The sequence below is a fragment of the Crinia signifera genome, chromosome 1 (genome assembly GCF_055691185.1).
Source record: "Crinia signifera chromosome 1, ASM5569118v1, whole genome shotgun sequence".
Lineage (NCBI taxonomy): Eukaryota > Metazoa > Chordata > Amphibia > Anura > Myobatrachidae > Crinia > Crinia signifera.
In genome coordinates, this window is record NC_139217.1 from 389,813,529 (window position 1) to 389,826,300 (window position 12,772).

General features: G+C 39.0%; 1 protein-coding gene across 3 annotated transcripts in view; it reads left to right on the plus strand.

The window, feature by feature from the left end:
- Positions 1-2,824: 2,824 nt before the first annotated feature.
- ZNF608 (zinc finger protein 608) overlaps positions 2,825-12,772 on the plus strand; it is an 84,761-nt gene continuing 74,813 nt past the window's right edge. The window contains exons 1-2 of one of the 3 annotated variants that reach the window (XM_083151575.1): positions 2,825-3,472; positions 4,182-5,294. In XM_083151575.1, the coding sequence (XP_083007701.1) occupies positions 4,419-5,294 (876 nt within the window). In that variant the 5' untranslated portion in view covers positions 2,825-3,472; positions 4,182-4,418. The remainder of the gene's footprint in view (positions 3,473-4,181; positions 5,295-12,772) is intronic. The other 2 variants (XM_083151574.1, XM_083151573.1) reach the window with 2 other exon arrangements.

The window sequence follows — 12,772 nt, forward strand, 5'->3', positions numbered from 1 at the left end:
GGGTTGGCAAGCCTGGAATTGCATCTCCTAAAAATCAGCAGAGTCTTTCACATTTGTGACAGCCTCCTCCTGGGAATTTGACAGTACACATGCTCCCAGTGTCATAATCAGGTAACCAATAGTAGTTGCGGGAGAGAGCCTCCGAGGAATATGCCTCCATAGGCATAAAACAATTTACAGCACCTGAGGACAATGTAAACCATTGGGCCCAGACTCCGAAAGGAACATAGAAGTAAGCCCATAGTCTCTGTTGAATAAATGAGGGTATGGGTAAAAATCAGACCGGACAGGTCCGGTCGGATGGTTTGCCAGGCGTGTCCAGTCCAGTGAGGCTGCTCTGACACCTGTCACCAGGGAGAGGAACAGGGGGAAAATACAGCCTCCCTGCATGGTCCGGGTGTGTAATAAAAATTGGAACGGTCCGGAGCACACAGGGAGGCTGTAATCTCCCCTTTACCATGTCATGTGAAAGCTCTCACAGGGACCCCCCCTGACAAGACACCCCCCAAAATGCTGGTCCGGACATCAAACTCTGCATTCCGGAGCTTGTAGTGTCCGGTCCAGCGTTCTGGGGTCTTTTCCGGTTTTTACTTAGTCCCAATAATTGAGACCTATCTAATAAGCCTTCTGCAACAGATTTCTCTAAAATACATTATTAAGCTGTTAACACATAGTGGGAATAAATAACATTAAGCAGCAACTGCTTTTTCTGCATTATTTTATTAAAAATTAGCTTGATAAGGAGACCCCATGATCATAAAATCTAGAATACGGAGCATCTTCCTTTTAGTAATATTTGTTATATGCATACATACATTCTGTATTTAATGTATTACAAGATCCTATGCAGATCATTTATAAATGTTTATACTTATTTACTGTACTTTTGCAATTCCAACTCAGCTATCATACTTGTTTTATTTGGATACCAAATATATACAGTAAATGGATGTTGATTTCTTGTTTGCTGGGCATATTTCTATTGCACAGTGAGAGTTGTGCTCAAAGCTGTATTCTGACAGACCATCCCTTTGTGCTGAGCTGGTTTGTCTTTTACACTGCTCATAATTCAGTTAGGAACATGTGTTTATTGCCAGGGTAATAGAAGTGCTTGCTGGCTTCTCCTCTCACATGAGTGTTTGCTATGTGTGTACACAGAACACTCTCTTCAGCCTCCCCCACTCTAGCTGAAGAAACATGCAGCCAATCAGGAAGCCGAGTTCCACAATCTCTCGCCTCTGATTGGCCAGGTGAGAAAGGGCATTAAGAACAAAGAGAAGTCCTATCAGGTAGAGACGCTGCTCAGTTCTCTTCTGTCTTTTCCCAGTTCTGATTTCTGCTGCTCGCCTAGTGAGCTGTGTTATTAATCATTAGGTAGGAGCTATTGTAGAACTCTATGTACATAGACTGTACAAACAGGAGGACACATGACAGTAATATGTGTATAAAAACCTACCGGGCAGCAGCATAAAACACTGATGCAATTAGAAGCAAAGGTCATCTCGATCCTATTCAGATCGTAAGTACAGATGTGTGCAACGTCGTGTCAAGTGGTTTATTCTGCACTGTTAACCTGTCCAGTAAAAGAACTGAGGAGCTGTTTGTCATAGACCATACTGTGAGCTCTGGGGAATGACAGCAGGGTGAGTGTGCAGCTCCTCACACACGTCACACTCAGGGCATTTAACACGGACAACCCTGGGATTGTACCAAATAAACTCCACACCACTAATAATAAAAGCACTGTACATACAGTATTTAGACAGAACGTTCTGGGTGTCTCCTACTAGCAGGATCGAGGCATATATATATTAACATTGATTCAATTCCATATAACTGGGTTATATTAATACAATCCAATATATATATATATATATATATATATATATATATATATATATAACATTTTAAAGGCTGTTTTTTTATGTGCTGTGTTTTTTATTACAAGGCTTATCTGCTAATCATCTGTCTTCTTTATATCCTGTAGAGTGTGATACTAACACATACTAGAAGTACTGAACGTGTGGCTTTATAATGTATATAACCCAATCCATGCTCAGCCCATATATCCTATGCATGCATAGCACGTTGCCTGATCACTTATTCCCTGACACAGATGTACAGCTGCAGAGAGAACTGTTTCACAGTCACCAGTTTAGAGTTATTAGAGGAGGAAGGGAGAGCAGCAGAACCTAAAGAGAGGGTTTGCTTGTGTTATTGCCTGTCACCCGTCCTGTGTTCTCACGTCGCGACAAGCAGTTGAGCTCTTGATCTTCACGTGATGTAAAAGCCTGAGCTGCAACAAAATAGCTGCTTTCAGATGACTGCCCTTCCCCCATCCCCCCCTCCTCTCTTCCATTTCTAACAAACCACTCTAAACTTCCAATCCATCAACAATTCATTACAGCTTTTTAACTGGGAATGTCAAGCTAATTAAAAATACTAAGCAGGCACTGAGATCATCTGCCTGGCACAGGAAAAAAATTATATACTGTATATAGACAGAAAGATTAAAATGTAGCATTGACTTGACATCGACATATAAATCCACAGTTTCTCTGCTGCAAGAAGTCATGTAATCTGTTTGTCAGTGTGGACATTGTATTTTACATAGCCATGAATCGTTAAAGCCCACAACGCTTTGCTGAGGCAGCACAAACAAATGACAGTGTGCATGCAGAGAATAAGGGGGAACATCACTCTGAAGATTGAGCATCACACTTAAAAATATTTTGATAATAGGTTTATCAGATCACAGATCCGTCACTGGCCCCCTCCCTTTTTCTTCATGTGTTTTTAAAGAAAGCAGATTTGTCAGGAAAACCGGTTGGGGGGAGGGTGTGGGAAATGCCTCTTCCTGAGAAAGCAGAGTAGCTGGATCCAGACCACAGTTTCAGTCCTTCTTTTTTTTCTCTCCTCTCTCTCTCTCTCTCTCTTTCTTCACCCCCCTCTCTCTCTCCCTTTCACTAATTTATCTCGATGTTAGCACATTCTGTCTTGTTACAACCGGACGCCTGTAGGTTTTGTGCATAGGGATCATTACTTAACTGATCAGGATGGCTGTGAAATCTATGTTTAAAGGAAAGACGTGATTGAAGTAGTGGCAATGAAATAAAACCTACAATTTCCCAACCCCCCCTCATTCATTTTTGGCATTTTTTTGCTTCCCATGGATGAAATTGTGAAACAATTCCTCCTTGTGGTTTTTTTGTCTTCAGTGTGAATCCCAGATGTAAAACTGAGAGGAGGGAAGAAGAAAAGAAAAAAAAAAGTGTTTTTTTTTTTTCTGCTAACGAGGAATATTGTAAATTACATGATTACCTTCTGGTCCGGATACATGACTTGCTTTCTCCTTCATCATTCCTGGCATTTAAGTAAAATGAGGAATCGAGCTGGTACAGATGGTGTGGTTTGTCGGATTCTATCTTGGTGGCCTTATTAGCTGAAAAATGACAAAAAGGGAGTAAAAAAGGTAAGTCATTTGTCTGTATTTGTTGCAATCACTCTCATGTTGGCATAACGTTTGTCCCTGTAAAAATCCCTTTAACTCATCTTTGTCAAACACTGCCTCATTTGCGGTCACCGAGGCCACCTTGGTGCAGATCACTTAGAGAGTGTATGTCTTAATCAGTTTCCTGTGCAGTCAGTAATACTATATTTAACACACTTAGCAATTCTCTGCTGCCTGATCACACTGCAATTTGCTTATATTCTCCCCTTTCCTCTCATACCAGTTGTTCTGTATTAAAGACCACATAGCAATTAAGTTGCAACATTATCTAAAAAAAAACTCATGTTCTGTTTGTGTCAATGTGTTTTAATGTGGTGTTGTTTATTTACATTACATTGTTGTTTTTTTACATTATAGCAAGTAAAAAATATTGTACTCAGTAAAATTAGGGGGCTATAAGCTTGGGAGAGAGACAATGAGTGAGAAATAAAGTACCAATCAACTGGCTCCCAAATATCATTTTTCCAACAGTCAGCAAAATAGAAGGTAAAAGTTAATTGGCTGGTATTTTATGTCTCACAATTTTATCTCTCCCCTAGCTTTAGTAAATACCCGCTAAATGTATTTAATGTACCATGTTGCAAAATATATCAAATGCCTTCAGCTTAAACCATATCTCAACCTCACTTAATTTTTTGTATAATCCTGATCATCTTCCCCTCCCCCACAGGAGGTGAAATTCAACTAAAGTCACATTTGGACAGTTACTGGAATACCTAGGACAAAAGACTTAACTTTTCCTGGTGAATCAGTTGGATTTGCTTTAGATATTTTATTTTGGGTCTTTTTTTTTTTTTTTTTTTCAATTTAAAAAAATTGGGACACCAACCCACAAAAATAAACGAATGTCCGCTCTTCTCCAAAAACAAGTTCATGGGAATGTAATACCACTTGTTTTATCTTCAGGATGTCAGTGAGCACTTCAACTATAGGGAAAGGTGTGGATCCAAGTGCGGTTGATGTCTATGACAGTGGTGATGACTGGGAAATTGGTGTGGGAAATTTGATTATTGATTTGGATGCTGATTTGGAAAAGGAAAGACAGAAATTTGAGATGAGCAACCCGACAAACAGCAACTGTGCTTCCAAGGACAGTGGACATTGCTTGGCATCCAGTGGACCAGTTAACTCTACCTCCTCTAGATTAGCTGACAGCCTCAAATTTGCTTCTGTGCAGCAGCAGCAGACATCTGGCCCCCAAGGGAACAGCCACAAAGAGACTAGCAAATCAAAAGTGAAAAGGAGTAAAACTTCTAAGGATGTTAATAAGTCATTGCCTTCTGCATCTTTGTATGGGATTCCTGAGATAAGCAGTGGCACTAGCAAAAGACAGCAGGAGACAGGACGCCTTGGGGAGGTCACAGCTTCAGTTGGCATGAGTGCAGCACTGGGCCACACGAACACTAATGGAGTTGGCCTTACTGCATCTCCTACTTGTGGAAAAAATGTAAAAGAGGAAAGGACTGGAAGCAAAAGCCAAAGCACCAGGGGCTCCAAGAGGGATAAGGATTCTGGAAAGTCTAGAAAGGACAACAGTAATAAATTGTATGACCTTGGGCATTCCAACACTGGGGTGAATAACCAAGCAGTGGTGCATTTGTATGGATTTGGTGCTACAAAGCCCCCTGGGAATGCCAGCCCTTTTCACTGTGGCAATAGCCTTGTAGGGGAATTGGCTAAGAGTACAGTTGATTCAGGGATTATGGGAAACTCTGTATTGGCTCGAAAAGAAGATGAAGAAGAGGAAATCCACAGGCGGAGCAAGAAGTTGAAAACAGAAAAGGTAAAAATAAAAGTTGCGTAAATGTTTTATTGATAATCCTTGTTTCATGACACTTTGTGTTTCTGCTATGGAGTGATTACTGTTTATTGCCCTTCTATTTAATGGAGCGGAGGTGTGCACAATTTAACCTGTTTAGCTTCTCATATTTCCTGTAAGATATAAAAAAAATACATGTGCTGTGGTTGGAAAAATATTGGCCTTTTATGTCATGTCTGTCTTTGCTATTATACTGTATTTTATATTGAGTGGTTACTATTGTATGTTTTTCCAACCACTGACCACACCTCACTGTTAAGCAAGCAGGTTCTCACCTTTTCACTTGTGTCTACAAATTATCTCTTACTTATTTACATTCATTGGTTTGTATTTAACAAGGCAGTCTCTCTCTTTTTTTTCTTTTGTATTGTTTCCTGTGTTTATCTGGTGTTAATGTAACTACTATTCTCCCCCTCCCCCATAATCCTTATTGCCTGTAGCAGTCAGTTCTATTTGCACAACAGGCTAGAGTATAAACATCCAGTGAGAGATGACATGGTTACAATAATCTGCTGTGTTAGCCCATGGGGTGGGGGAAGTGTGTAGTGTATCTTCTTGCACTGGCAGAGCTTAGTAGATAATATTGCACTGGCAAAAATCTCCTTTATTTTATCTTTTTTTTTCCAAGGGTGTAACAAGAGCTATTTCAAGTAATGCAAGACTGTAGTGTTTCAGGCACTCCTTTGATTTCAACCAGTCTGTCTTGAACTGTGAATGCTAAGTAGCTTGAAAGCACATGAGCAAATCAAATGTTAGGACTGGTTATAGAGCATGGCTATTCTTGCTGCTCATTGAGGCAGGTTATTTACTAGCAGTTATCCAGAGGGCGTAAGGTTTCTCTGGGGAACTAGTGCTTTTGTTGATTGATAATTAAGGGTCAAATGCATTCTACAGGCTGAACCCTTGTGTATGTGTATGTGTGTGTGATGTTTTTTTTTTTTTTTCCCTTCCTTATTCTCTCCTTCATGAATTAAGTACTGTGGCAATTATGCATTCTGTATAGTCCAATTGTTTTAACCTTTTTGCACACAACAAAGTCAACTATGCTTTAATGAGAATCATTTCTTTATATGACGACGTGTAAAAATATTGGAATCGCAGTTTAATGTTCTAAGTAAGAAAAAAACAAGGATGTGATTTAAAATAACTACTTCTTTTTTTTCTTTTTTTCATTCTATGAGTAATGGATTTCTTTTCACTTCTCTTAATAGCTTAGCACTGCTTTCAGCACTTGAAATCTGACTCAGAAGGGATATGTCATGTCCCCTTCTTGATGTATTAACAAATAGCACATTAAGTGTGTCACAATCGGTGCTTCTGGGGAGATTCAGAAAGATAATTACATTTTACAGCAGCAATCTATGTGCTGAATACATGTGTAGCCTTTTGTTTATACTTTAGCTCCTTTTCCGGAGGTATTTTGTCTGTCAATAATCTTTAATGTGCAGTTTCTTAATCAGCCTTAACAGTCCAGATAAATTGCCCTAATCCAGTGATTATAATAGCACTGGTTAAGGAGTCAGGTCTTTTCGATTGGATTTAGTGGCTTCCCGGAATGTGGGAGGTACTGCCCTTTTATATCCCCTTTAGCCTTTTAATCTTTCAGCCAAATGTTCACAATCAACAATTTTGTTTAGCTGGCAATCTGTACATTTCAGTTTCTCAAAAGCTGCTGTCATGGCAACAAAGATTAGCATGCTGTGGTTTCTCTGCTTCTCTTAATAATTCCTTTCACAGCGCTCCTTCAGAGATAAAATGTGTGTGAGAATCATATTTTTATCCATTGTTGTGTTTTTATAGCTGCAGCTATTAACTCCACAGTAAATTCAATTACCAGCCACTCTCTGAAATGTTATTTGGCATTGAAAGGGTAAAGCCATGTTTTACATCCAAATGCCTCCCCCCACCCCCCCCCCCCCCACCCCCTCCTCCTCCTCCTTCTCTCCTCTCCCCCTTGCCTCCCCCCTCCTCCTCTCCTGCCTTAAGCAAATATTTCCTTTTAAACTTGTCTGATTTGTGTGATCTCTTATCTTGTCCATCTGACTCTTCAAAATAATTAGGAACTGACCAACCAATTACAATAGAATGACCTATGGGGATGAGCAGGGGACATCCATTTTTTATTTATTTCCAGAATCAATATTTGCATACAGTGGGGAGGGGGACAGACAATATTTTTATTAAATCTATTTAATTGTTTATTTTTTAAGGAAGCTCCGTTTCATGACAACAGTGTAGCAAATGGTGAACAGATGTCATTTAAACCTTTTTTTCATGATGAAACTGTACTGCTTGCAGTGCTTAAGAGAATATGTAAGCCAAAATACAATGTAACCATTTCAATATAGAGGGAAAAAAGAGCCATTCTAGACCTATTTTGTACATTACAAATTGGTATGTCATAAGTTAGAATATGGCTCTTTTTAAATTACGTTAGTAGCTACGTGAGCAGATACAATAGAAAAACGTCTATTGATTTTTATTTTTTTTCAAATGATTTTTATATTTAACCTGCAAACTATATACTGTCTTTGCTGTTCAGTTGGTTAATAGATTTTCACAAATCTGAGATATATAACAGTGGTGAAATATAGAACAGTGGATACTAAATCATTGCTAGTGATTCAATAGAAAAGAAAGTATTTAGGAAGCGTAGACTTCTTTCTGGCTAGAATTTAACACAATAGGTCCAAGTGTCTGCTTGTTGTTTGAAGTGGAATTGGAAAACTAAGTGGGCCATGGATTTAGAATTGGATATGTCTTTCAAAAGTAGGTCATTTCATTTTTAAAAACAAATGGCAGGTTTAATTTCATTTTATTCCAAACAGAAAATACCCTCTGCTTCAACAGCAAATGATACACTAAAGCTTACAAATATTGTTATAAGCACATACAGTTTTCAGCGATGTTACATTGACGCTTACATTTGCCATTATGGTTCTGTGTATCTTAATGACAAGCAGTGTTCGTCACGAGTGGTTACAAAGTTCAGTGTGTAACATTATATCCTTAGCTGTCATACAGAATTTACTTTTCTTCAAGCTTTTCATTACTCAGTATAAATAATCAAGCTACACAAATATGTTATGCAGTGTTCTACTACAGTTATTGCTGTGAATAAAAATGGACTCTCATTGTCCCTCTAAATGGTCAGATTTGAGTTGTATAAGACTTTTGGATTTTTTTGTCAGGCCTATTATAATATTGCATTAGCCCACAAATAATCTTACGGTTCTAGAGTGTCCAACTCCAGAGTAATTAATGAGTTGATGGTCCTTATTGTAGCCTGTCTTTTAAATTCCTTGCACATAAGGTGTAGTTTATTCAGACTAAAGCAATGGGTCAAAAAGGTCAGTCACTATAATTGAAATACAAAGTCTATTGAGGCTTCACAGCTGCTAGTTCTTAAATCTACATAAGGGATTTGGCAGTTAAATGCACTGCTAAATATGGGTGTCTAACAATAAGCTCAGCTCAAGATCTTAGTTGTTTCATTCTGATAGTGTTTAATAATTTGGTGGCTGTGTGTTGGTAGATGATCAAAGCTATTGTCATTAAAATCATTTCTTGTTCCACTTCTACAATCGACTAATTAGACATTTTAAATACATAGCAATCCAGTGACCTTGAGTTTATCTTCGCTTTTAGCTGTCCGGCACTGATTTTTAAGAAAACCAATATGGACTTTCTAGACTAATATTACTCAATTGCGGGAGATGGTAAATAGATAATGTCTTGTTAATCAATGTGGGAATTGTTCATTAGTTAAAACTAAACCTGTGTAGGATAAGCCTTGCAAGGCGTGCGAGTTCCAGTTTTAATGACTTGGAGCTGCCATCAACGGCCCCGCAACTTTCCCCCTTTGAAGAGAAATCTTGCCCTGGACTTGTGTACTGTAGCCCTATGGGTTTGTGAAGAACTGTACAGTACGTGATACATATGTGCACTTACTTGTGGATACTACAAAATAATTGTATTGACCAATTGGGGATTTAAACATGGCTCTAAAGAGTATATTTACTACAGTGCAAGTTTATAGAAGTGGAGATGTTTCTTATAGCAACCAGATTCTGGAGGAGGTGTACTAATCCTTAAAAAGTGATAAAGTGGAAAAAAAGAGAGAGCGAGTATGTCAGCCCCTAACTGTCATATTACAGGCTGTGTTTGAAAAGTGACAGTTGCTAGACAATTGGTCAGTAGCTTATCTTTCTCTAATTAGTACATTTTGCTTCTATTATCTTCTAGAAGGTGCTAGATAAGTAACACCAAAACCTGTCATTTTTAATGGCAGAAAAGAACCATTTGGCCCAACTAGTCTGCTCATGTGCATGTACATACATATAATTATTGTCAGGAGCCAGTAAAACTACCAGTACATTTTTCTGGATTGTAAAACTAAACTGGAACTCCTGGAGGAAACCCAAACAAGCATGGGGAGAATATACAAACTCCACACAGACTCAATGGAAAGTCCACATTTGAGATAGTTACAAACATTTGTATGTATAAAGGCTACATTATCCATTGCTTCTACTCCCTACATTTGGATGTATTCTGATCTATAAAATGGGTTCACTGAATAATGTGGTTCTATTTGTACATAAAAGCCTTGAATCAAAGCACAGCGAATCTACATTCAATGATGGTTAATGTTATTCTTATATGTAAGATCCATCTGCTCCTAATTTATTTTAGAACGTGTGACATAATAAAAGCCCTGTGTGGTTTCCATATTGTTGTTTTTTAACATCTACAAAAAAGTGTGTGTGTGGGGGGGGGGGGGGGGGGGGTGTCGCCACATCACACATCAATGAGCAAGATCATAGAATTGGACAACTTCCCATTTCATACACTGTCTGATTCCCCCCCTTTCTTTCCAGCAATGAATATGTGGTAAATGTACTGTCAATTTTTCAATGGGAAAATTAATGTTTTTGATTAGTGGTCTAGTAAGTGGCAAATCACCTAATAAAAATGTTAAGCCTCTCCACACTCCCCCCACCCCACTGCTGAAGTTGAGTTTTTGGGTGGACTTAAATTTTAGTCATTCATCCATTACAACTGTGACCTGCCAGCATACAAGCACTGAAAAGGAAAACATCATCTGGCCTTTGTTTGAGGTCTTTTATTGAGGCTAATGACTGGTCTTGTGCCACCCTGAGATAAATGACATTATCTTTGAGTGGTCTGACAGACAACAGACATGTTAATGGTGAAGCTGCAGGGAGGGTTTGTCATAGCTAGAACAAAAGGAAAACACAGATCGTTTGACAAAGCTGTAATTGGAATTTTTTTTCCTGTTTTTTTTTTTTTTTTTTGTGTGTTCAAATGTAAAATAGTTGTAGATGTTTTAAATACGCAAACTGAATGTATACTTCAAAACGGGCAACAATCCATGTAATTTAATATGGCACGTTTTAGTTGTTTGTACCTTTTTTATTTTTCCCTATCATTTTATTATATTACTGTTTACAGTCTCTTCTAATAATTATTGGAGATTAGGGTACTTGTGAGTTATCCGGGCGTCCGATTTTTAAATCGGGTCGGATCGGGACATCGCATCGCATCGCATGCGACCATCGGATGCGATGCGATGCGATGCGATGACCCGATTTTTCCATAGGAATCAATGTTAAAATGGACTGAGTCCATTTTAACATGGAATTCAATGGGAAAAAGGGTCCTTTTCATACCCCTACTATCCAAGTGGGCATGGAGTTGGATATAAACCTGTGGCGAGCGTAGCGAGCCACCGAGCCCGAAGCGTGGCGAGCGTAGCGAGCCCCGCGAGGGGACACGGAATACCGTCCCCTCGCGGGGCTCGCTTCGCTCGCCACGCTTCGGGCTCGGTGGCTCGCTACGCTCGCCACAGGTTTATATCCAACTCCATGCCCACTTGGATAGTAGGGGTATGAAAAGGACCCCTTTTTCCATAGGAATCATTTTAACATTGATTCCTATGGAAAAATCGGGTCATCGCATCCGATGGTCGCATGCGATGCGATGCGATATCGCATCGCATCTGATTGTATGCCTTAACTTAAGGCATACAATCAAAAAATCGGACGCCCGGATAACTCACAAGTACCGAGATTAGTATGGTGACGGCATTATTTATTTGAAAGCCTTATTATATAACCCATCATTTACAGAAAAACTTCTTTGTGACTTATCACATTTATTGATTGGTAGCCACTATGTGGTTAAACATTCTGAATTTGATTACAATTATGCCTAGCAGTTTGTTACGCTGTCCACATGGTCACAGAGGTTAAAAAAAGTGTTTCCTTTTCATTGAAGCCATTCTTTAGGTTCTATCTAGTCTAGTGTGTGTGTGTGTTTGTGTGTTAATGGCTTGCTATTGCCAGAATGTTTGTGACAACTTTGACTGGCACCAGATTCAGCTATTCGGTGTGATAAAGTGGCTACAATGTGCTGTCAGATTATGTAGTAAGCGACATAGGCCAATATTACTCCTTAAGGAATTTATTAACTGGATTGAATGATTACCACTTAGTATGGATGCAATCTCTAATTTGTGTTTTTATGTTCAGTGAAGTGTGCGACTTTGTCATTCTGGGAACGCAGAACACATTCCACTGTTGGTAAGCTCAGCTGATCTATCTTGCTTTTCGGAAACTTTTACCCCCAGCAGTGTTGTGTACATTCCTCTATTGTGAATGACTTAGAAGATAGTCTGGTTGCACCCTAGTCCTCACTAAGGATGTACTAAGCTTGAAACGTGATAAACAGCCAATCAGCTCCTACCTGCCATGTCACAGGCTGGGTTTGAAAAATGTAGTCAATATAATTGGAATGGTTGTTTTCACCTTTGGAAACCGGAGCACAAATCTGATCTGCGAGGATAAACCATCTTGTTACACTGTGAAGCCAACAGTACAGGGGTAATATGGAATCCGAACAAGTTTATATATGTGTCTGGTATTTTGGCATATTTTATTATACACACATTCTTATGGCATAAAAGTTGAATATGTTGCTTGCTGCACAGCACTGGGGTTCTGAGTTCAATTCCAGATCTAAGCATGTTCTATTTGGAGTTTGGTTTGCTGTTAAAAAAACATACTAGCAGGTTAATAGGCATTTCACAAAATACTAACACTTGAGTGTCTGTGCATCTGGATTATATTGAATAAAAACTGGGGCAGGGACTGACTATTGCATATGCTGAGTAATATTTGTGCACTATATACTGTAAATAACTGTTAAATGTGTAAGTCAGCACTTAAGGTGCTCATGCACTGGCAATTCCATCTGCTTGTCTAACCTATTGAATCAGTTGCCTGTGTCACAATGCATGTGATCCTGTGGGGACTAATTAGTGCTTACTGAAGGCATACACCAGAATCACAGTCATTGTCTGGCTTTGTGGAACATTTGTACTGATTGACATCTGCAATTTCTATTGATGAGGGAAGATG